The following is a 26,438-nucleotide window of genomic DNA, read 5'->3' as shown; positions in this document are numbered from 1 at the left end:
AAAAGGTATGACACATCTCTGAATTAAGCAATTTCCAGTTTCTCTGTGGTAAATTGAAGTCTTTAACGCTCCCTTAGTGGCTGGCAGTTAAATTAAATAAGCCATTAAAAAACCTACTGGATTAATACAAGAGATATTTTGGAGCTATGTGATTATTCCAGAACAGCAAGCTTCACTGATCGGGTGTGCAGTAATCTTTCCACGCAGTCAACACTAGATGGCAGGCACTGAAACCATCATTGTGTTGGCTAAGGTGCTCTTACTCTGTGATTGTGTGTATAAATCTGACACCTTTCACCAGAGTTTTAATGGAGTGGATGATGCTGATGTGCACACAGAGAAAGGCTGAAGTTGCCTGACACATCTCACCGCTTTCCTTGTTCATTACAATCCAGGCACAACACCAAAAAGCAAAGAAGCATTTAGGGGCAGCAAGGTGCCAAATATTCACCTGCTGTAGTCGGCAGATTTGGAAGCTCCTCTGAGAATGTCATCGCTCATGCTCAGCAGAAATAGTGCTAGGTGAAGGGAGGTGGGGGGACTGTGTCTTTGTTTGCACTGAGTGAATGGAGCAGTGACTTAAAAAACATTTCTACCTAGGGTAAGTTTAAAACTTGTGTTTTTATATTTATTTCACATTTTAGGTCATACTTCTTTTTATTAATTTCACACGCTCATTTTTAATTTCCCTGTTGTAAGGGGTTTGGGAAATGGGTCTATCCTTACTTTGAGGTAAATCACATAATTTGAGGCCCAGTAGAGTTTTTTGGGGCAGACTATGATCAGCTGGCTTTCATTGTTGATTAAGCCAACTGCATTTTATATCATCCTCATCCAGTGTAATACTAGAAACCAAAGAGCATATTTAACTTACAGTCTTTAAGTTATAGTCTTTAACCTAACAATACAGCAAGCATGGACAACACAGTCTGCTCCGTGCCAGTCTAAATTAGTACAACACTGAAATACTTTTCCATAATACTGCAAGCTATTCCTGCACTAATAAAACCTTTGAATAACTCGATATCATTCACTGAAGAAGGCATTTCTAGACATTGTTGAATGTTCTTCTCCATGTACTCCAGCTTCCTCCCAAAGACGTGCTTTTTAGATTAACTGGTGCTTTTGAATTGGCTGTAGGTGTGAATGGTTGTCTGTTTCTCGCAGTTAGCCCTGTAATTGAATGTTGACCTGTCCAGAGAGTCCTTCCACCCACCCTGAATTAAATAAGCAGTTAGGAAGATGAATGGAAAGCACATTTTAGGAATTTCTTGAAATGTGATAACCTTGTTGAGGCAATTTTCAGTTTTCTATAAGAAGTAGGAATGTTAGTTACAGACCTAAATGTTTTAGATATTGATGTTTCGTATGAAACCTAATTATTTTTAACTGCTTATCAAACTTGGGAGGGTGTGGATGGTTTTGGGGGGTGGTTGCTTCCTGCCCAAGCTATCACAGAGTGCAGGGCCAGGTACACAGGTGTGGTGTATGAACAATATAACAATAATGAGTAATTATAGCACAATAAAACTTAGATAATTTGAAAGTGGTGAGTGGAAATGCAATTGGGGCTTGTGTACAGTTTAAGTTTGCAGAACGCAAGAAGGTTTTGTTTCCATGCATAAAAACAGAATTCATATCATTCAGCTGATATCATTTTTCTTCAGAGAATACTAGGGGGCGTATTTTCTGTATTGCATGTTAGTCCCATTGCAGTTGCCTCCTAGATGGCTGGTTTTGACTCAACTCCTAGACAAATGTGGTGTCCTGAAGTCCTGCAGTGCACCAACTAAAGGAGCTTAAATGGAAACTGCATTGCAGATACTTTTACACAACTTGCCTTTAAATTAAAGAAGCTGGGCTAGACCCACAGGGCTGCCCATACCCTCTCCAGGGAGACTCACCTTAATTATTAATATATTCTCCAACATACATGATGCAAAGGCTCAGAGTAGTGGCGTGGGCCTATGGTCGTATTTACGTGAGATCTCTGTTGATCCATTCTTAACGAAGCCCACCTCAGCACTGACTCTTCCCATGGAGGCCAACATGGGGTTTACAGAGATGGAATGGTGGAGAGAGATGGATGAAGAAAGAGGAACTACAGATTAAAAAGTGTGAATGCACAACTTGTCTCAGGGGTGTCAATATCAGAGACAGCTGGGCTCAAGAATATTCTGTAGTGATGCTTAAAGACACATCTGGAGCTTTCTCTGTGTATTTGTGTGTGTATGTGTGTCAGAGTGTGAGAGAGAGAGCTCTGCAGGGGATATTTCCTTTTTGCAGGACTGTGTCTGTACATAAGTGTGTCCTAAGCTGTGCATGTGTATGTGCTGTGATCCTGACAAGCAGTTGTCATCAGCAGAATGTCTTGAGGGGGGTTTCTTGGAAATGGAGCCAAAGAAAAGAAAGAGGAGAGGAGGGATGGTGTGTTGAGGTTGTAATTTCACCCAGAGGGGACGTTGTCACTCCATAACTGCCACTGACACCCTGAGTGTCCGGGGCAAAGTGTGGGGTGGTGGTTTGGAGTCGACTTCCAGACCTCCAGGGCAGCATTTGCTGCTCACACCCAAAGACGAGCTCTAAAAGCAGGGTTTCTTCTGTTGCTGTGTCAGGGCAGATGGGTCTTGACGCTTAAGGTTGTTTAGTCGAGTTGCCGTGCGGCAGCAAACATGGATGCGATATCAACCCTGTTAAATGGGTATGCCAATGCAGGCATGTGGGTTGGCAACACTGGAACTTGCATGGATATTGTCATATTATGCAAACACACTTACGTATTCTAAAACTGTCATCACACAAAATCGCACACTGCTAAGAGGTAATTCTTTGCGGACACACGTACGTGGCGTTTTGCATCCCATTTCTCTTCAGTCATGGGTTGAAAACCCTGCTTTATTTTCTGTTGTGTCTGTTGTTGTTGCCCTATCAGTCCATCTCACAGCCCGGTATATTTAGAGGCAAAGCACTATCAGAGCTTACAGCTGGCCGCCTCTGATTCAATTCTGACAGATCTACAGCGTTCAAAGCAATCTCCTCTCTTTTTGTCTCACTCATTTTTCAGCCCATCTCCACCTCCTCTTGCTGTCTCATCTCCCTCATAGTCCCATGTTTTTCCTCCTTTCTTTTCATTTCACTGCTTCCATCTCTTATATTTCTTCTCTTTCTTTTAGCTTTTTCCATTATGTCATTTGCATACCTGTGGGCACTCTCAGATCTGTTTACTGATTTTCTTTATGCATCTCTATTTCTTCCCAGCTGCTTGCAAACCATTTTCATTTTCTAGTCACATCTTTACCATTTTCTCAAATAAGCAGTATATTACTACCCTGGTGTCTTTTCTTCAGCATTTGGTCCCTTTCTGAGTTCATTTTGAGGTGCTTTATTGCCGCCGTGGATCATGAAACTCTGTCTTCAAGCCAGATTTTTCTCTTCTCGCCTCTCTCTCTACTTTCCTTTCAATTTTCTCCATTTCTTTATCATCCACAGTGCCTATCAGGTATGTTTTCTCTCCTAGGCAAAGAAATGAGAGCTCCATCACTTTGAGTGAATCCATGTTGAAACAAACATCAAACAAGGCAACTTCTAATTTGGGAAGAGACAAGCAATTAGCTGCTATTACATCCTTGAATCTGTGCGCAAAGGCAACCCTAATCTCATTAATCATGAACAATGGGGGCGGTAATAGAGAAGCATATTTATGCAAATTCTCCAACACAGTAATCTCCTTCATGCTTAATAGCCGAAACAGTGGTGATGCCTGAAAAAACAATCCCCCCACCTCCTCCTCCTTCTCTGCTTAGCCTTTTTACCTGCTTTTATTCCTTCCACCCCTCCTCTTTCTTCCTTCTTTTTCTTTCTCTCTGCTCTCATGTCAGTTTTTCCATCCCACCCTCCACTGCTTTCAGAAAGTGTGAGCCAGAACATTTCGAAACTGAAGATAAGCATCGATCCCAGTCCTCTCAGACCCTTTCAGTTTGATAGCAAATAACCCTGAGATGGTACGGGACATTGAGTTTTACATCCCGCCTCCTGCTAACACCTCCCCTCTTCCATCTCTTGGCAAAGTCCCCAGCTCATTCCACGTCGCCTTCATCAATTCTCCCTATTTCTTCTGTTTTTATTCCTTTCATTAGCATTTTTATTGTTTCATTGCTTGCCTTCTCCCCCCATAGGTGTCTGTTTGTATCTATTTCTTCATTTCTCCTCTCTTCACCCCCCCATCCCTTTGCTCTTATTGTTGTTTGTTCAGTATTTTACATTCCAGTCATTGATCCAGTAGCCATACATGATTTGGAGCCAAATATAGCCCAGAAAGACATTACAAGATTATCTCCCTGCCTCCTCTGTCTCTCCCATGTGCTCCTCTTTTTTCCATCTTTTCCTCTCTGTTTTAGTCTTGTCATCTCTCTTGAGTTATGTGCCACATTCAGATAATGACGATGACAATGATAGCGCGATGAAAAGTGTAGTAAGGATGAATCAGGGGCCATGGTAATGGTCAAAAGCATGTGATCCGTAACAATTATTGTTAAGTACAAATGGATCGATTGATTAGCATGCTCACTGTCTGGCTGAAAACCTATTGATGAACTGTGATTGAGGTCAAAGGAATCAATAGAGTAAAAGCTTGTGTAAAGGCTGAGATATAAAACATCAAGATTAAACTTGCTTACATTTTAAATATATATATATATATATATATATATATATATATATATATATACATACACACACACACACATATGTTTTGTTTTTAAATTCAGGAATTTTATTTGCAGAGTATTTTTAGATACTGACGTTACCACTTTTTAGGCAGGTCAGAGTAGGACATCATTTTTTTGACTTTTTGCCAGATACTTCTGTTTCCTCCTCCACTCCGGAGACATTCACAGAAGTTAATTTTGATTCTAAATGGGCTGAAGGTGTAGATGTGAATGGTTTACTGTCTCTCTGCGTCTACTGTGCATCATTTCTCTCAACCCATTTCAGCTGGGATGGGCTTCAAGAAAAAGCATAGACTGGATTGGATGAACGTTGACCTGTGACAGCTCCATGGCAGCTGACAGGCAGAGATTGACTCTATATTAAGTTGTTTATTTGGTTTTTAAATGTGAAATCCACTTAAATTTACACGTAATGAGTAAAAGCAAAAATAATAATAATAAAATATAAAAGACAAAAGATAAATAAATAAATAAATGTTAAACACAGTCAAGTTGAATACCTTTTAAAATCACAGAGTTTTTCTATTTCTAATTTTGGTGATAATATTTATAAATGCTGAATCTGGTGTTTGCAGACAAAGCTCATTTCATCAGCGGACGAAGACCAAGTGCCTTCATGTGTTCTGAGGGTTGTGGGAGGGGTTGAAGGAGGAGTGTGTGTGCATGTTAGCATGTGTGTGTGTGCGCGTGTGTTTGCCTACAGAAAGAAGCAGAACAAGCTTAGTGTGTTTGGTCTGCGTGGTTGGGAGCTGTCCATTGTCACCGGTGCTGAAAGTGTATTGCTGCTTCCCCACTTAAAGGGGAACGCATTTGATAAAGAGGAGGAAAAGAAAGAGGAAGAAGGAGGACAGAAAAAGCAACGAAGAGTTCATGAGACTGCTTCATTACTGCAACCCCACAGGCTGTCCGCAGAAGGAAGTTTCATGGAAACTTGGAATGTAAGAGAATCTCTAATAAGCTGTAGTTGTCTTACTCGGACACCAAATTTTACTTCCTCAACACACCTTCTTTCTCTCTCTCTCTTCCTCTCTTCTCTCTCTTTCTCACTCTCACTAAATGCACATCTCACTAATTTGGACACGCACAGAGGTGAGCTGGAGAAGGCAAAGAAAGAGCGGGGGAGGGAAAGCAGAGAAAAACAGAAGGAGATCACCATTCCTCCTTTCCCCTCCAGCTTAGGAAGACGAAAGGCGACGTAGTAAGCCTCTATCTTCTGCTCCTTTTGCCGGTGTTGGATACATATACTAAGAAGAAGTTGTATTGATCTGAGAGTGCTGCTACTGGTGGTGCTGACTTGGACCTGGAAACCCTGTCCTGCTCTGGCCCTGCTCAGCCTGCTGCATCCTGGGTCGCTGTCAGGATGACAGGGTGTGCAAAACGCTGCAAACAAGGTCTTGTCAAGTTTGCTGTGACCCTTCACAAACTGGTCACTGGGACTCTCATCAAAGGTACGTATGTTCTTGAATTTGCACAAGTTGCTTGCTCAGAAAGTGGGTGCTGCAGACAGTGATAGTGTTGCAGGAAAGCCTATTAGCACACAATCAGAAGTGAAAGTTCAGTCCACTTCATTGTTCATCTTCAGCTCGTGCAACTCTTTTCTTCACTCTCCGCGGCATCTACTCTTGTCTGCTATTGACCTCGTTCTGTTCAGTATGTTCTCCACAGGGGGGGGGGGGACTGGAAAAGACAGAGATGAAGGGAGTAAGCGACTAATAGAGAGGAGAGATAAAGTTGATACAGAACAGAGTGTGTGCGAGTGTGCTCCTGTGATAAATGTGAGTAATAAAAAGCGTCGGTGTGGCAGCGGCGGGGAAAGGAGTTGCACACACATGTCGAGAGGAAACGAAGGGCTTTACTATTGTGATTTATTAGTGGTTAATATGTGTGTATGTGCTTGCATGTTTCTTGTGTCTTCATGTTACTGGCCTGATGTTTTTGTGTGCGCGCGTGTGCAGCATTAAAGCGATCCATTTTACTGCCGAAGCAGGAAAGCAGTGCAGGCAAAAGGCACACAGAGCCGTGCTTCAGAAACTGTTTGCAGCATAGCAGCTGCTTGAAGGCACACGCACAAGCCTCCTCAAATGCACACATACACACAAACACACACACACTTACTGTATAATACTCTTTGAGCCAGCTGAAATTGTTTCTGGTGGGATGGGAAATTTCTAAGAATTCAGTGAAACACATACAGTAGATGCACAATAGGCTTACTCAAATGCATGCACGCACACACTCACAAACATGTCTGTGGATGGCTCAAGCTTTCAGCCACAGTGGGTAGAATTGCCCTCGAGGTCTCACACGCTCATAACGTCATGAAGGAGCTTCTGCTGAGGTTTGGTTGCATAACAAATCAGTCTTTAGAAGACAAACCAAAAGAGCAACCAGCAGCAAACATAAAGTGCTCCCCTGTCATGCTCACAGGAAATAAAATGCACACTGAGCAGAAAGTAATCACAAACATACACAAATGAGCACATATATGTAAAAAAAAAAAAAATACATACGGTCAGTACAACACCCACACAGACAAAAAGGAAATGAGCTGCAGGGAACCAGAGATCTGGCTCTGCAAAATATCAGACACATTGAGGTTCAGGCTCATACGCACACATTGTGTTAACTGAATATGAAAAGAAGATGTGATATGAAGTGGCAGATGAACACTATGAACACTGCAATACTAATTACACCTAGGCTTCGTGCTTGAGCTTTGTTTTTCTGAAATATTTTTTCTTGAGTGCTGGGATCCATTTCAGATCACTTTCACAGTCTGCATCAGAAACTGGATAGTTGTAAACTGGGCGGTTATGAAGCCATTTGGAGAAAAAGGAAAGAGAGTCTAATGTAATGCCGTCTCATTTGGCTCACTGTTTTCCTAATGGTGCTTAATTGTATCTGAAATTCTAATATTTGTTTTCTTTTTAAAGATCAGAATTTTAAATAACTGTATGTGCTGGTGATTTTAGGGTAAACTCCAGAAAACCAATGCACTGCCATTGAGGGACTTTTACTGTGTAGTAATGTCTCCTACAGTTTCTCAACTTATAAGCATCCACAGCTTGTTAGCTCCATGTGCTTATTTTCTCTTTCCTTCTTTAAGAGCAACTAATACTACCAAGAATTACAGCTGTTACCTCTGCACAAGAATGCTCCACTGATCAAAACTCATAAATTCAAAGATCAGATCAGTATTTTACTCTCCCTTAAGAATTATTCGTGATCCGTGAAGTAAAAAATATCATCTACTGAGATATTGACCCAGTCATCCATCCATGCAACCATCTGTCCATCCATAGCAGCAAAGTCCTTTTCTGTTTTTTTTTCTGAGATGCTGATGGTAAAAGGGGACTAGGGTTATTACTTTCTGCAGCCAAGAGGCCTGACAGCATTTTCAACACTTCACTGTAAGTTACAGGCTCTTTTCAGATGACCTTTAAGAGTCAGCATTTTAGGACACTTTAAGAAGACAGTAATAAGCTGCGGGGGACAGAATAGTCTGGTCCTCTCACTGGTAACATGATTTTTATATCAGTTTTTTTTTAAACCAGTAGCAGCATGGCTTTGGAAAGAGAAAATACTTCAAGTGTTTAAATGTATTGAAATGAATTGTAAACACAGGTTTGCTAAGGATTTAGCTCTGTAAAGGCTTTCTTAGCAGCACTGACATCTGCTGGTACCTGTGGGAAAATACGAGTTTACGGTGGGGAGAAAATAACATTACATTAAATCGCTAAATTCATGAGTGGTTGTCTTAAGCCATCATCAAATCAGTGACAGCAAACCTCACTAAAGGAATTATGCTTCTGATGTTGCTAATCCCATTTCCCTTTTTGAAATTCATGGCACAAATGTGTTTTGTTATTCTGCAGGAAGACAGGAAAGGGACATTAAGGACTGGGATAAAATAAAATAAAATATATATGCAAATCTGTCCTTTACATCTCAGTAGGACTTTTATGACAGGCAGTGGAGCAGAATTACTTAAAAATTCTCTCTTTTACCATAAAGCTCTCTGACTAAATCAGACTCTGAGCTACACAGCAGCTGAAGTCAGGTTTCTTACTAACTAAATTATAATACCTAAAGCTTTAAGACCTGTAAACATGCTTCTGAAGAACTAAGTTTATCAAAGTCACTTAAGCTCTTTGACACGGCTGACCTTGAAATGGCAAAACATTATGCATGACGTTAAAGACATGAGATACTGCTTGTTACATTTTAGATAGATGTAAAGAAAAATCAGCTAAGAATGAATTTATGCAGTTCAAACAATTAGCAGCTCATTGTGTAAATACTTTGTTGAACATGTTTAAAGATTTATAATAATTCACATACAATGTGGAAAATAGACACTTTTTTTATTTCCATAAAACCGATACAAAAAATAAAAATGTGAACATAAAATTGGAACAAAATAAAAACAGAGATCATAAAATTGGAACTAAGTTTCTGTCTGTGCACCTAATGACAGTTCAATGTGCTCCGTTTTCTTAATGGCCCTACTGGGGACTCCATTGTCCTTAGGTGGACGATGACAGTGTGACCTGGAGGGGTGTGATTGGGAAGAATAGACCACCAGATCGGAACCCGAGTCATGTTTTTTTGGCAAACCTCTGTGCTAACAACAGTTTGTCCTGCTCAAACACCAACTGTTAAGCAGAAATGTGCACTCGGCACAACGCCCAGCATCCAGTAGGCCTTTTGCAGCCAGGTGTGAAGCAGCAGGGATGAAAATCAACACCTCTAAGTTTCGGAACATCTGCACACTGGGTCGGGGCTGAGCTGCTGCCCCAAGTGAAGGAATTTGAGTATCTTGGGGTCTTGCTCATGACTGAGGGGAGAGTGGACCAGGAGATTGAAAGGGGCATCTGCAGTGATGGGGACACTCTACTGGTCTGTTTTGGTAAAAAAAAAAAGAGAGCCCAGAGTAAAAGCAGAGCTGTCATTTTGCTCCTGCCCCCATCCATGGCCACAATCTCTGGGTAGTGACAGAAAGAATGAAATCAAAGCTGAGGATGCCTCCTAGGTGAGGTGTTTCAGAAATGTCCTGCAGGGACAAAGCCCTGGGGCAATCACATACCATGCTGAACCCAGACAAGTGGCAGAAAGTGATGGATGAATGGGTGGACAGTGTATACACTGAATATGATGATTGTAGACTGTTGGTTGTGGGTGTGGAGCTACTGCAGGTGGGGAGTGGGCAGCTAGGTGAAAAATATGAAGTGCGATAAAATTGGTTTTTTTTAAGGTAAAGGTATTTTTTAAAAATTCAATACTGTCACCCTTTAAACTTAATTCAACTATTTTGTTAGTAAGTCATAACAACTGTGTAGTCTCCAGAGAAAGAACAATAAGAGGGAATCATTTAACATCATTAATCATTTAACTATTTGCAGACCAAATTATTTAAAAAGTTTCTATTTCTCAAATTCTACTAAAAAACATGCTAACTGGGTTGCTCCAGCGAGTTTAGAAACTTTAATATATCTCTGATGCTGCCTGTCTCGTTTTAGCCAGAGTCCTTTATCTTCGGTGTTTCTTGTCAGTTTAAAAAAAAAAGTGTCTAAATAACATAAAAAAAAATTAGAAATTAAAAAAAACATACTAGTTGAATTTTCTGCTTCCCAGAAATCTCAGCCTCTCTCAAGTTCTGCTTTTTTCTTCTAGCTGCAGGCTGTAAAGACTAAATCCCTTTCATCACTTTGGTTTCCCTCTCAGTTCATCTCTGCCTGTCAGTCACTTTCTGCATTGCCTTAGCAGTAAACTTCTCTTCTGCTTCCTGTCATCTCTGAAAACCCTGTAAACATCCTGCCAAGCAGCTCCAGGCTGTAAACAGCCTGCTTGATTTCACTTTTTCTTTTCATGCAGCCTGCCCTCTGGTGCTTCCTCCTGGCATACAAAAGCAACCTGCCTGGATGTAGAAATGTGCGCTCGGCTGTGGTCTGGGCAAATGCGATGGCACCTGATGGGAGTCATCAGCAAACAAAACCCTGTTTGGCTGAAAATCCCCAGCCACGCAGAGAAAATACTACTAAAAAATCTGTCACGGCTGCACAGCAGTCGTGTGGTGAATTGAGTAAAGGATCCAAGATGCAGGCACTGACTGGGGTGCGAGTGAATATTTATTTGCAGAGGTGATAAGGTGACAAAAACAGGAGGAGCAGAGCGGGGAGTAAACCAACCTAAACTGGGGAAAACTAAAGAACTCAACTTAAACCAAACACGCACAGGGGGAGGAACAAAATACACAATGAAAGATGGCGGAGAGACGCAGACTAAACACCAGGTTACACAGAATGATGCAGACGGACACGGCGTTAAACAGATGACGCAACAGAGAGCACAGGAAAACACAGGGCTTAAATACACGGGGAGTAATCAGGGAATGGGCCACAGGAGGGAGACACAGCTGGGAGCAATAAGGCTAACGAGACAGGGGAGAGGTAAAACTGAACACACTGACATGAGACATGAACTTTCAGAATAAAACAGGAAACTAACAGACACAGAGAACCAGACAGGACACTGAACATGACAGGCAGACTCATGAGCAGACACAATAACACCATGGACAGACAGAGGGAACACAGAGAAGTGGGAGCAGGCAGGCAAAGAACAGAAACCTAACAAATGGCAAAATCACAACAGAATACACACTCGGAATGAACAAAAGCATAAGGAAACACAAAACACTGAGTCCTCAGACTCAGGACCATGACAGTACCCCCCCCCCCTCAAGGGCTGGCACCAGACAGCCCAACAGAAACACAAAAACGGACCAAAACCAAAAAACCCCCCCACGAACCAAAAAACAGAAAACGACCCGACCAGGGCGGGCGGTGGGGGTCCAGGACGGAGGGACACAGTCCGAAAAGGCCCAGACGGACAAGGTCAGGGGGCCGACCCGGAGGCCAAAACAGTTCAGTTCCGGGGGCCGACCGTGTGAAAGGCAGTGGCAGTGGGGCAGGTCCGGAGGCCGGCCACGCAGTAGGCAGTGGTGTGGAAACAGTTCTGGGGGCCGACCGTGCAGACGGCAACAGCGGCGTGGAAACAGCTCTGGGGGCTGACCGTGCGGACGGCAACAGCGGCGTGGAAACAAGTCCGGAGGCCGGCCACGTGGAAGGTAGCGGCGGCGTTCAGGAGGGCGTTCAGGAGGGCGTCCACGGTGGCGGAGATGCCCAACAAGCGGCCTGGCAGATGACCGACGATGTGGAGGTGGTAGTAGGGGACCTGAAGGCTGCGTGGCCCCTGCAGCCCCAGGCGAAGCGGAGGCTGGACCAGACGAGGCGGAGGCGGAGGCTGGACCAGACGAAGCTGATGAGGACGCTGAAGCAGAAGCTGGACCAGGCGAGGATGATGAGGATGCTGGAGCCGGACCAGGCGATGCTGATGAGGATGCTGGAGCCGGACCAGGCGATGCTGATGAGGATGCTGGAGCCGGACCAGACGAGGATGAAGACACGGAGGCTGGACCAGACGAGGATGAAGACACGGTGGCTGGACCAGACGAGGATGAAGACACGGTGGCTGGACCAGACGAGGATGAAGCAGTGGCTGGACCAGACGAGGATGAAGCAGTGGCTGGACCAGACGAGGATGAAGCAGTGGCTGGACCAGACGAAGATGATGAGGATGCAGAGGCTGGACCGGATGAAGCCAAAGCAGACGCTGGACCAGGCGACGAGGATGAAGCCAAAGCAGATGCTGAAACCGGACCAGGCGAGGCCGAAGACTCTGAGGCCGCAGCAGGCGAGGGTGATGAGACTGCAGCTGGTGATGAGACTGCAGCTGGTGATGAGACTGCAGCTGATGGCTGGACGGGCTCCTCGGGCCCCCCAGCTGACGAGGCAGAAGGCTGGACGGGCTCCTCGGGCCCCCCAGCAAAAACAGTCTCAGACCCAGTGGGCACTGGAGCCCCTGGCACACACAGAACAGAACCAGCAGGCACACGGGCCTCTGGCAGGAACGCAACAGAACCAGCAGGCACACGGGCCTCTGGCAGGAACGCAACAGAACCAGCAGGCGCGCGGGCCTCTGGCAGGGACGCAACAGAACCAGCAGGCGCGCGGGCCTCTGGCAGGGACGCAACAGAACCAGCAGGCGCGCGGGCCTCTGGCAGGGACGCAACAGAACCAGCAGGCGCACGGGCCTCTGGCAGGGACGCAACAGAACCAGCAGGCGCACGGGCCTCTGGCAAACACATGGCAGACGGCAGCTGCACAGAGCATTGAGTCTGCTCAGGCAGCGACGGCCGGGTGCCGTCCCCAGCTGGCTTCTTAACCGCCAGGGGTCCCGAGTCTGCTGGGGGCTGAGACCCAGCCTCTGGGGAGGCCCTGGGGCGAGTAACAGTCTCTAAATTAGCCAGTTTCTGAGAAACTAGAGTGGTTTTAATGGGTTTGTCTCTCCGCTTAAAATGGGTGCTAGGAACGGGATTCAAAATGGGTGGCACAGACACAGCCTCCAGTATGGAGGGAACGGGTGATCGGGCTAATGGCATAGATGCAGGCTGGGCTAATGAACTGGCTAAAGGCTGATGTACTGGTTGAAGTGAGACTGGAGTTGGTGGTGGAGTGGATGAAACACAGTCAGTTACTGTTATGGATGTTTTGAAAATGCCAACTTGTGAGAGGTCAGTTACCACGAAGGTAGGTAAACGCCGTGTACTGTCTCTACTTTCACTATGAACAGCCCCAGAAAACACAGTCCCAGAAGCACCAGCGTCCTTAAAACTCACCACAGCTGGTCGCACAGGAGTCCCTGAATCCGGCTGTGGGGTGAAGCGCCGGTGGTGCGAATGTTTCCTCCCAACCGTTGACGGCTCCGACAGGCAGGGAAAAACCTCTGGGGGGTCGGGCCGTGAAACCTCCGGTGGGTGACTCTGAGACGGATGCTTTGTGGCGGTCGTAGTCCATTGTTGCTGGGCGCAATCCGCTACTTCCCGAGCTTGCACCGCTTCCCGGGCTTTATGCAGCTCAGCGAGTAAGTCTGTAAATCCCCGGACCTGGTGGAGATAGGGATTTCCGGCCAGGATTGCTTCAACGGCATTTATCCCCACAACCTTCGCTCGTGCATTGGAGGTGTGGGTTACCCAGTCCACCAGGCGTAGGGCCCGTGTGAGGTCGCTCTCCCCGGTCAGGGCCGCTGGATCCATCTTGTGGTCGCGTCGTACTGTCACGGCTGCACAGCAGTCGTGTGGTGAATTGAGTAAAGGATCCAAGATGCAGGCACTGACTGGGGTACGAGTGAATATTTATTTGCAGAGGTGATAAGGTGACAAAAACAGGAGGAGCAGAGCGGGGAGTAAACCAACCTAAACTGGGGAAAACTAAAGAACTCAACTTAAACCAAACACGCACAGGGGGAGGAACAAAATACACAATGAAAGATGGCGGAGAGACGCAGACTAAACACCAGGTTACACAGAATGATGCAGACGGACACGGCGTTAAACAGATGACGCGACAGAGAGCACAGGAAAACACAGGGCTTAAATACACGGGGAGTAATCAGGGAATGGGCCACAGGAGGGAGACACAGCTGGGAGCAATAAGGCTAACGAGACAGGGGAGAGGTAAAACTGAACACACTGACATGAGACATGAACTTTCAGAATAAAACAGGAAACTAACAGACACAGAGAACCAGACAGGACACTGAACATGACAGGCAGACTCATGAGCAGACACAATAACACCATGGACAGACAGAGGGAACACAGAGAAGTGGGAGCAGGCAGGCAAAGAACAGAAACCTAACAAATGGCAAAATCACAACAGAATACACACTCGGAATGAACAAAAGCATAAGGAAACACAAAACACTGAGTCCTCAGACTCAGGACCATGACAGTATCTCTTCTTATCTGCAGGCTGAATAAGGCAAGAACCCCTGAAACTACTTGCTTCTCACAATAAATTGAGCCCAATTCGTGACCTGAATCCAGTCTTTCTTTATGTGCTTTAGAAACAGGAGGAGAAAAAGATGTTGGTGTTCACTAATGAGAACAACCCAGCATGATTTTTAGTACCCCAATTATAAATGGCTAATAATATTAGGTGACGAAGACCAGAAATGACCTTTTAAAGAGAACTATGTATTCATGTTGTTGAGAATAGATTCCTTCATATAGATCAGAGTTAAAGAGAATATAGTTTGTGATTTCTTTCAACATTATAATATTGCGGTTAATGAGTGTAAGAATACAAAATAGAAAATAGGCCTGGGATGGGAACAAAGAACTGAGGTACAGGGCAGGAGGACAATCAACCCCCACCCCCAGGAGACTAGCAAGAGTTACTGAGGGTGAGGAGCAGACAAAGGGCAAACGGGCACTACCATAAAAGGAGATGGGGGTCAGGGTGTCAGCACCCTTGGCCACTGTACTAGTGTATTTCCATTGTGGGGGTGTTTACTGTATAGGGGGGAGGAGACCAGAGGTTATAACTGTAACTGTTGTGTGGAGTTCTTTAGATCAGCCTTTAGCATAGGAATGCAGTGTGCTGATCTCCAGATGCACCTCTAAGAATAATGAGTAATAAAATGATTGTGTAAAACATGGCAGCATCTTAGCGTGATCTCTACCAGGACCAAAAGAATCGCAGAGACCAGTGTTGTCTCAACAATGTTTATGAGTAATATCCATATGTTGTATTTGTGTTTATCAGACTGGACAGCAGAGGGCATCAGGTTACTCTTTCTCTCTTTCCTTTCCAGATTACTGTAACCACACATTCCCACATTTTCAGAGCAGATTAGAGAAAAATGTAGTGTTTAAAGCTTTAAATATTCACTATCTCAAAGTGCTGGCACACGAGGCAGCTTTTCCTTTGATGGCTGATGCATGATGGACAGCAAGGCGGATTTTCAGACTCAGGGTTCACAGTTGTCAGCCACAGTGACCTAGCTGTGCATTCCTCATAAGTACTTAACCCTCCTGCCATCCTTTAAAAAACTCACACCCATCACCCTAGGGACCATTCTCAGCCACGCCATAAAAAGACCATATATCCATATTTTATTCCACTTTAAATTAGCCAACCTTGTAAAACTACTTCTCCCTGAAATATTCATGTAAAGTTTTAATTATATTTTCGTTGTTTTAACCCTTCAAATCCCAGTGTTATTACATGAGCGCCCTGTGTTATAAGCCCCAAAAACCAAAAAACGAAACTAAATATTTCCACAAAAAACCAGTTGAAGTAATATGTGATTGTCATTATAAGTAGGCCTTTAGATGGACCAAAGATTGGCACCAACATACATTTTGACCTGCCATTATTTTTTTTGCATTTTTTTTGCAATTTAAAAATTAAAACTTCAAGGCCCTGAGTCTTCATTGACATCCAAGAAAAGAAGAAAAAATAAAATCATATGATGATAATTTGGGGTTGAAAAATAGCGTTTATAATGGAAGTCAATGGGCAGAAAATGGTCCCCAGGGTGATGGGTGTGGGGATTTCTGCTGCTCAGCCATTTTAGGCTGATTTAAGGAATTCACACTGGAATATTAACATTGACAGGTAAAAACTATCCTGTGGCAAGTTTGGTTATATTCCACTGAACACAGTGGAAATGGCAGCCATTTAACACATAGCAGTGGCACAAAAAGGTCCCAAGAAGGCAGGAGGGTTAATGAAATATTCACTAACTCCTCTTTTTTTCCATCAGATATTTGCTCCAGGCTCCCTCTTGCTTTGAGTCGGGGGTGGTGGTGGTGGGGGGGCGGGGGGTTGGCGACTTGGCTCGTATTTGTATTCAGAAAAGAGGAGGAAAGAGTAAATAAGAACAAAGAGCAAGGAGGAAAGAAAAATGAGAAGATGGATGAGGGTGTGCACATGATTGCACATTTTTGCACATATGCTCTGAGTTGGATATTGATGTGTGTGTGCTATTATCTCATTGAGTGTGCTCGACAACTGCGTGCGTGTGTGTGTGCGCGTGCTGCTTAGCTCCAAAATGCTGTCATATCACTTTTAATGTGCCATAGGGGACACGGCGAATATTTAATACAAAATATAATGCATAATAATTTTTATGAAAAAGGCTCTCTGAGGTGGGGACGCCACTCTCCCCCCCTAAACGCTGTAATCAATCCCCAAGCTGCATACAATTAACACCTCCATCACTTTCATCTGCAGTGAGGAAGGGAACGAGACACAGAAGGGGAGAGTCAATAGAGTTGTTTGCATTCAGTTCACATAAACCACTGGGGCACTGATGAAGTAAAGAAATAAGACCTGATTCCCTTCAACAAAAATGTCAATTTTATATTTATTTACAGATGAATACACTCATCTGCTAACTATCTGCTTCCAGGAATAGCAGGCCGGCTAGTGAAGGCTGAATGTGTCTGAGAACAGTAACACCCACAGGCAAGGTGACGCTGTCTGCAAAACATTTATGGCAAATGAAGCAGCCAAGCTTAAGAGTAAATGGATAAACAGCTTTTGTGTTAGTGCGTCTCTCAGTGTTAATGTCCTGTGCAACTTCACGTCAAGCTGCACAGAGCTTAAAGAGCCCTCGGAAATGTGTCATCTGTGTATCGACCCGGGGGGAAGAAGGTTAGATGGTGTTTTTCACGTTCTGACAGGCGACATAAAGTTTGTGTGTGGCGTATGGCGGTGAATTGTTTTGAGAGATGCACTGTGGGACAGAAAAACAGCAGCCATGGCCTTGAGGAGAGGCTGTTGTGATGGAGAGAGTCTAAAAGCAGCAAAGATTCACCAACATGGGCTCTTGTTGTTTTCAAACAGTACAACGCGGTTACAGCTGTTTTTAGGCTAAAATATACATTGTTTTTGTTACACATACATGTTTAAGATCATCAAATACATTTTAATATTAGGCAAAGATAACCAGAGTAAATAGAAAAAACTTCAAAATCATTATTTTGTTTTTTAGAGCCATTCAAAGGTGATGTTTTGATATTGATTGTGATGAGCTGGGGTGCTAGTAAGCACGATTACTGAGATTAACAGCACGGTTTAGATAACTTATCGTTCAATCAGATAAAAAAAGTATTTGGACAGTTGCCTCTGCACACCACTACAGAGGATTTTAACTCCCATAATCAAGATGGGATTTAATTGCAGACTTTCAGCTCTAACTCAAGGGGATTAACAAAAGTATTGCATTAATTATTTAGGAAGGCAGTCATTTTTATACATAGCTTTCCATTTTCAGAGGTTTAAAAGTAACTGGACATATGACTAAAAAAACTGTTTCACATCCAGGTGAGGCCATGACTAATTACACAGATAAAGCTTCTGGAGTTGAGTTTAATTGTTGAATTGGCAGCTATTCACTGGAGCGCGCAATAGGAGCTCTTAAGACATGTCGATGCAATGAAGGAGGCCTTCGACGTGTTGAAAAACCAAAACAGTTTGGTAAATTCTTAAACAATAAATGTACTGGCTGGCTCAACAGCACTTGTGGAAAAACCATGGGGGAAAAAAAAGATAGGTTCAAGGTTCTTTATTTGTCACATGCATAGTTATACAAGTATAACACACAGTAGCCTGACACGCTCCTTGACATGTGCAAAAAAATTGGGTGGGGGGGGGGGGGGGGGGGGTGTAGAGGAAGAACATTATATATATATATATATATATATAAAAAAAACACCCAGCACGCCCATGCGGGCGGTTTTATCCTTCAAGCTCGGGTCCTCTGCCAGAGGCCTGGGAGCTTGAGGGTCCTGCGCAGTATCTTAGCTGTTCCCAGGACTGCGCTCTTCTGGACAGAGATCTCCGATGTTGTTCCCGGGATCTGCTGGAGCCACTCGCCTAGCTTGGGAGTCACCGCACCTAGTGCTCCGATTACCACGGGGACCACCGTTACCTTCACCCTCCACAGCCTCTCGAGCTCTTCTCTGAGCCCTTGGTATTTCTCCAGCTTCTCGTGTTCCTTCTTCCTGATATTGCTGTCATTCGGAACTGCTACATCGATCACTACGGCCGTCTTCTTCTGTTTGTCTACCACCACTATGTCCGGTTGGTTAGCCACCACCATTTTGTCCGTCTGTATCTGGAAGTCCCACAGGATCTTAGCTCGGTCATTCTCCACCACCCTTGGGGGCATCTCCCATTTTGACCTCGGGACTTCCAGGTTATACTCGGCACAGATGTTCCTGTACACTATGCCGGCCACTTGGTTATGGCGTTCCATGTATGCCTTGCCTGCTAGCATCTTGCACCCTGCTGTTATGTGCTGGATTGTCTCTGGGGCATCTTTACACAGCCTGCACCTGGGGTCTTGCCTGGTGTGATAGACCCCAGCCTCTATGGATCTTGTGCTCAGAGCTTGTTCTTGTGCTGCCATGATTAGTGCCTCTGTGCTGTCTTTCAGTCCAGCTTTGTCCAGCCACTGGTAGGATTTCTGGATATCAGCCACCTCCTCTATCTGCCGGTGGTACATACCGTGCAAGGGCCTGTCCTTCCATGATGGTTCCTCGTCTCCCTCCTCTTTCTTGGGTTTCTGTTGCCTGAGGTATTCACTGAGCACTCGGTCAGTTGGGGCCATCTTCCCAATGTATTCTTGGATGTTCCTTGTCTCATCCTGGACTGTGGTGCTGACACTCACCAGTCCCCGGCCCCCTTCCTTCCGCTTAGCGTACAGCCTCAGGGTGCTGGACTTGGGGTGAAACCCTCCATGCATGGTAAGGAGCTTTCTTGTCTTTATGTCAGTGGCTTCTATCTCCTCCTTTGGCCAGCCTATTACACCAGCAGGGTACCTGATCACGGGCAGGGCGTACGTGTTGATGGCCCGGATCTTGTTCTTACCATTCAGCTGACTCCTCAGGACTTGCCTGACCCTCTGCAGGTACTTGGTGGTTGCAGCTTTTCTAGCGGCCTCTTCACGGTTCCCATTCGCCTGCGGGATCCCCAGGTACTTGTAACTGTCCTCTATGTCTGCAATGTTGCCTTCTGGTAGTTCAATCCCCTCAGTTCTGACTACCTTCCCTCTCTTTGATACCATCCGACTACACTTCTCCAGTCCGAACGACATTCCAATGTCATTGCTGTATAGCCTGGTAGTGTGGATCAGTGAATCGATGTCTCGTTCACTCTTGGCATACAGCTTGATGTCATCCATGTACAGGAGGTGGCTGACAACTGCTCCGTTCCGTAGTCGGTATCCGTAGCCAGTCTTGTTAATGATCTCACTGAGGGGGTTCAGGCCTATGCAGAACAGCAGTGGGGACAGAGCATCTCCCTGGTAGATCCCGCACTTGATGGTGACTTGTGCTATGGGCTTGGAGTTGGCCTCTAGTGTTGTACGCCACATCCCCATTGAGTTCCTGATGAAGGTTCTTAGGGTCCCATTGATCTTGTACAATTCTAGGCATTCCAGTATCCAGCTGTGGGGCATTGAGTCATAGGCCTTCTTGTAATCAATCCAGGCAGTGCACAGGTTGGTCAGTCTGGTCTTGCAGTCTCGGCTGATTGTTCTGTCTACCAGTAGCTGGTGTTTTGCGCCTCTGGTATTCTTGCCAATTCTTATCCCCTCCAACTACCGACCAATAACCTGCCTCAGTACTACATGGAAGCTCCTGTCAGGCATCATATCGGCTAAGATGAACAGGCACATGGGTCAATACATGAGCGGGACACAGAAAGGAATATATATATATATATATATATATATATATATATATATATATATATATATATATATATATATATATATATATATGGAGGGTGAAGGTAACGGTGGTCCCCGTGGTAATCGGAGCACTAGGTGCGATGATTCCCAAGCTAGGCGAGTGGCTCCAGCAGATCCCGGGAATAACATCGGAGATCTCTGTCCAGAAGAGCGCAGTCCTGGGAACAGCTAAGATACTGCGCAGGACCCTCAAGCTCCCAGGCCTCTGGTAGAGGACCCGAGCTTGAAGGATAAACCGCCCGCAGGGGCGTGCTGGGTGTTTTTATATATATATATATATATATATATATATATATATATATATATATATATATATATATATATATATATATATATATATATATAAGGTAGTCAGAACTGAGGGGATTGAACTACCAGAAGGCAACATTGCAGACATAGAGGACAGTTACAAGTACCTGGGGATCCCGCAGGCAAATGGGAACCATGAAGAGGCCGCTAGAAAGGCTGCAACCACCAAGTACCTGCAGAGGGTCAGGCAAGTCCTGAGGAGTCAGCTGAATGGTAAGAACAAGATCCGGGCCATCAACACATACGCCCTGCCCGTGATCAGGTACCCTGCTGGGGTAATAGGCTGGCCAAAGGAGGAGATAGAAGCCACTGACATAAAGACAAGAAAGCTCCTGACCATGCATGGAGGGTTTCACCCCAAGTCCAGCACCCTGAGGCTGTACGCTAAGCGGAAGGAAGGGGGCCGGGGACTGGTGAGTGTCAGCACCACAGTCCAGGATGAGACAAGGAACATCCAAGAATACATTGGGAAGATGGCCCCAACTGACCGAGTGCTCAGTGAATACCTCAGGCAGCAGAAACCCAAGAAAGAGGAGGGAGACGAGGAACCATCATGGAAGGACAGGCCCCTGCACGGTATGTACCACCGGCAGATAGAGGAGGTGGCTGATATCCAGAAATCCTACCAGTGGCTGGACAAAGCTGGACTGAAAGACAGCACAGAGGCACTAATCATGGCAGCACAAGAACAAGCTCTGAGTACAAGATCCATAGAGGCTGGGGTCTATCACACCAGGCAAGACCCCAGGTGCAGGCTGTGTAAAGATGCCCCAGAGACAATCCAGCACATAACAGCAGGGTGCAAGATGCTAGCAGGCAAGGCATACATGGAACGCCATAACCAAGTGGCCGGCATAGTGTACAGGAACATCTGTGCCGAGTATAACCTAGAAGTCCCGAGGTCAAAATGGGAGATGCCCCCAAGGGTGGTGGAGAATGACCGAGCTAAGATCCTGTGGGACTTCCAGATACAGACGGACAAAATGGTGGTGGCTAACCAACCAGACATAGTGGTGGTAGACAAACAGAAGAAGACGGCCGTAGTGATCGATGTAGCGGTTCCGAATGACAGCAATATCAGGAAGAAGGAACACGAGAAGCTGGAGAAATACCAAGGGCTCAGAGAAGAGCTCGAGAGGATGTGGAGGGTGAAGGTAACGGTGGTCCCCGTGGTAATCGGAGCACTAGGTGCGGTGACTCCCAAGCTAGGCGAGTGGCTCCAGCAGATCCCGGGAACAACATCGGAGATCTCTGTCCAGAAGAGCGCAGTCCTGGGAACAGCTAAGATACTGCGCAGGACCCTCAAGCTCCCAGGCCTCTGGTAGAGGACCCGAGCTTGAAGGATAAACCGCCCGCAGGGGCGTGCTGGGTGTTTTTTTTTTTTTTTTATATATACATATATATAGTATATACATTGGGTGAATGTGCAGTAGTAGCAGCAAGCAGGTGAATTCTGTACATTAATATGAATAGACATCTGACTGTTTTACAGGATAGACAATATAAACATATTTAAAATTAAAGGAATTGAAATGTACATTGTGCCTTGGTTTAGTGTCTGGAAGAGTCCTGTCTCAGTCAATTATAGATGATGTGAGAGGATGACAGGAATAAGAAAATGTAGTCAATTCAAGAACACTCTTGAGGAGGTAGGCGCATGATTGCCAAGGTCTGCTACGAAGAGATCAGTTCATGAATGGAAATATGGGGAGTTTACAAGCAGGTGAAAACCATCCATTGCAAAAACAGAAAGGCCAGATTAGAGTACCATCAAAAAGATCCTGCATAGTTTTTAAAGAATTTTTGGACTGCTGAAACTGAGATTGAACCTAAATGATGGGAAGTGATGAGTGTTTAGTAGGAACTGCTCACTGCTTTTACATACATAAGCAATGCCCATCTAAAATACCACATAGTATATATATATCTATATATAATAGTATTAGACAGTCAATAAGACTATCCTACCATGCTTTTTGAATGCTCAAGTCAACTGAGAGAAGCTGTTGATAATTCTTGTTGCGTTTACCGCTACAATCGACCCCTTTCTCACACACATGTGATCGATTTATAGACTAAGATTGATTATGGTGACTTAAAGACTTTCAGAGATCCTGCTTTGTGTGGCCAGCAGCCTAAATCAGCAGATACTTATGCTGCATTTTTATTTGAACACAGAGCACACCAGCAAATATTAGCTAGCATGATTTTTTTTAAATGAACAATAATAAAATCAAAGTCATGAATTTTCTCCAGTTAACAGGAAAAATGATAAATCCTTCTATTTTTTTTTTATATTTGTGAAGTTATAAACACAATTTCTTTCACTCCTGGTGTGCTGGTTTTGTAGCAGACATTTTAAAAAGGGAAATCTTAAAGCCTGAACAAACACAACTGCATGTCTTAATAGGGGTTATTTGTGTTTTTATGATTTTGGTGAAATGATCCTTTACATGATGATTATGCGGTATGATATAGTCATAGCAACCAAATTACTCCACTGGGCCTTTTATACACTTTGCTTTGTGGTCTGTGTTGGTGCAACTAACACATGCTTGGCTTTGTTAAAGGAAAACCACCATGCGATTGTCTCTTTGCTGCAGAAATAGTCTGCTCTCCGTGGCGCTACACGTCTTTCCCGTGTCTGGCAGGATCGTTGAGCTCGTCTCCTTTGCTTCTCACTTCAGTAAATCAATCTGTTTGTCCTGATGACTCAGATGTCACTAAGCCTGTTAGGAGCCAGTCTTCAATCTTGCTTCCTAATACTGCATCTAACTGTTCTGTCTGTAGCTCTCCTTCTTTTCCTCCTCACCTACACCCCTTCGGCCCTCCCTCCTAGAATTACTCCCATCTGGTCTTCAGAATATCTGCTCCTGTTTGTCTTGCTGTCTTCTTGCCACTTCCTATACTCTTTCCTTCCCTCTGCATTTCCCCCTCTCTCTGCCCTAATCTCTTCTCCTCTGTGCGGTTATCACTATGACAGATTCCATTCAGCCTTCATCTAATAAGACCGGACAGCAGCTAACCAGCCAATTTATTATTCACTGCCTGTTCACCACTTTCTGTGCTTGTCAACACCGTCTGTATGCTGTCAAACGCTTTCTACCTTTCAACTCCACAGTCTAACCCCATGTACTTTTCCTTTGCCTCCATTCATTCACCCAGGCTGCCGTCTCAATCCCATAAAAGGTCTGTTGTGTAATGGTTAATAAATGATGAGAGAAGGGTTGGCTGGCACTCAGAACGATCCAACGAAGGCTGGACAGGACTGAGTAGCAGCACACACGATGTCAAGCTAATGTCTTGGAAGGGTTTGGCACTCGGCCTAATGTGATGAACCTGTTGCCGTTACTGTTACTGGACTGCAACTAAACAGTCTAGAGTGCTATTTTAGTTTCACTGTATTAAAATGACTAGAAAGCTAATGGCTCAGTTAATCCGTGTTTGTTATTGTTTAAAGTATTTAAACAAAGGTGATGATTTACAGTAGCTCCATTTCTTAAAGAAATCCTTTAATGATCAGGTCAGCTGATCATTAAAGGATGATTGCATGAATTATTCATGTCATCTTTTAATAAGCTTATGCATTGTCACAACACTTTTTTTTTTGCCAAGCTCTCGTATGGATGGTCAGAGAATCATCAAAGTCCAGCACATCCCAAAGATGCTCAGTGGGGTTGAGATCTGGACTCTGCGGTGGTGAACCCATGTGTGAAAATGATGTCTCATGCTCTGTGAACCACTCTTTGATTGCTATGAAATCTGGCACTGTCATCTTGGAATATGCTTGCACCATCAGGGATGAAAAAAAATTCCACTCATGGAAAAAACTGACCATTCAGTTTATCCAGAAACTACACCTCCAGTCCAGGGGAACGTTCTTACCCATTTCCCTTAGCTGAATTTTTTCTTGGCCTTGCAGTGATTTTTACCCGAGTTAATTTACATGAATGACAGCAGCATCATTACCTTAAGACAGACAGCTTTGTGTAACCAGTTTAATCATAGTGATAATTGTTCCCTACCTGAACAGACTAATTATTCCTTTTTCACATGACTACAAATCGGTCCCCAAGAATAACACAATGTTAACCCAGTCTGTGTGCCTCCCTAAACAAGAAATGTTTTGTGCTTAACATAACCAGACTTTAATTCTACCTATGTAAAATCAGAGAGCTGTTTTTGTAGTTTCTGGAGGCAGTCATATATAATTGATGGATCTGAAACTCTTTTCTCATTCTCCAAAACAAACATTGTATTTTTTTTTGTTTCATTTTCCACGATGCTACTGTCGTATTGAGAAATGGTAGATGTACAATTGTCATCGCATTGCCTCAGGAATAACTGTCAAGTGGTTACAATAACTGTGACAGCGACCACTCTGACTGTGAAAGTAAATGTCATTATTTTTCTGCCACCATTTAACGTGCTGACACCTGGTTGATGACTTTAACCCCTGTCCAATCGATGTCATGACCTCTTTTGGGCAGCTGTTCACAATCGGCTGATGCTGTCTGAGCCCAGTATTTCTTCACTTTCTTCATTTAAAGTGCTGCACGATGGTGACATGACTGCAAAATGACATAGGTCCTTAGCAACCTTGCTTTTACATAGGAATATCAACAAAACACAGCCACTTAGTTACTTGAGATGAGTAGTTGAACAATCTTATTGAGTCAAGTCCCTACAAAGTCACATCACATCAAATCAGGCTTCAGTTATATGCAGACCTTTGCTAATCTGTGTGAGAGTGCTCATAGTGGTCCAAGTTGGACCACAATTGCTTGGAGACAGGTTGGCTTTCACCAGGCGACCTCTACCGTCACCTTGCAATTGCCAGTTGTTACCCACGAATTGAGACTGCTGCATGCTAAGTTTCTGACTGCCAAGTTTAGTCACCTCAACTACTTCCAATCAATCTCCAAATGCAAAAAAACTCAATGCAATCACTGGGAAACCACTAATTTTTCCTGGCTGCATGGAGATGTCTGTCCTAGTTTTACTCTAGTGTGACTGAATGAAGGCAACACTTAGTGTTGGTGTTCTGAGGTTTAAAAATCAAACCTCCACACTCAAAACAACCTGAAAATAAACACAAGATTTGCCCAGACCCTCTGACACTTATGCACTTTCATTGGAGCTTTCCAAACTGATTTCAAAGGACAATGTAGAAAAAAATATACTATTTTATAATAGCACTGAAAATATTGCTGGGTACAGATGGCTTATAGTTGCTGCTGGTTGCTACAAAAAGGAAGCCAGCGGCAGGCAAGTCCAGCAGTTCGATGATCCATCTCCCATCTGTGGACTGTTCTGAAACAGTGCAATATTGTCTTTGTTTCCAACAGACAGGAGTCATAACTCTTTAAGTTCTAACTGAGCTGAGTTGAACATGTACATGGAGGCGTTTGCGTCATTGGAGAAGTGATTGATGCTGCAGCTTTTCCTGTGCAGATGTTCTCACTGTTTCTGGGTTTTGGAATTCAAAGATTTTTGAGAAACTTTTGTTCAGGCTTTTTTTTCCAGAGGACAAACCATTCTCACTGCTATAGAATAGAATAGAATAGAATAGAATAGTCCTTTATTTTGATTATACATGTCTTGTGGGTGTTCCACACTAACTGTTCTGGAATAAAATACGAAAAGTAAGACAGCAGGAATAAATAACAAACAGGAGAACTATATACAATCAAAATAAATATATACAAAAACAAGTAAAAGGCACACAACAGA

At 44.3% G+C, this 26,438-nt stretch overlaps 1 protein-coding gene across 2 annotated transcripts in view; it reads left to right on the top strand.

Annotated features, from left to right (window-relative positions):
• Positions 1–6,087: 6,087 nt before the first annotated feature.
• Positions 6,088–26,438, top strand: part of kcnip1a (Kv channel interacting protein 1 a) — a 71,575-nt gene continuing 51,224 nt past the window's right edge. For both annotated transcript variants that reach the window (XM_085371386.1, XM_085371377.1), the window contains exon 1: positions 6,088–6,175. In XM_085371386.1, coding sequence (XP_085227512.1) covers positions 6,088–6,175 — 88 coding nt within the window. The remainder of the gene's footprint in view (positions 6,176–26,438) is intronic.

This window comes from Diplotaxodon limnothrissa, linkage group LG2 (genome assembly GCF_057381915.1).
Source record: "Diplotaxodon limnothrissa isolate DT_005_m linkage group LG2, D_limnothrissa_male_GT1.1, whole genome shotgun sequence".
Classification (NCBI taxonomy): Eukaryota; Metazoa; Chordata; class Actinopteri; order Cichliformes; family Cichlidae; genus Diplotaxodon; species Diplotaxodon limnothrissa.
This window is presented reverse-complemented; position numbering and strand designations above follow the sequence as displayed.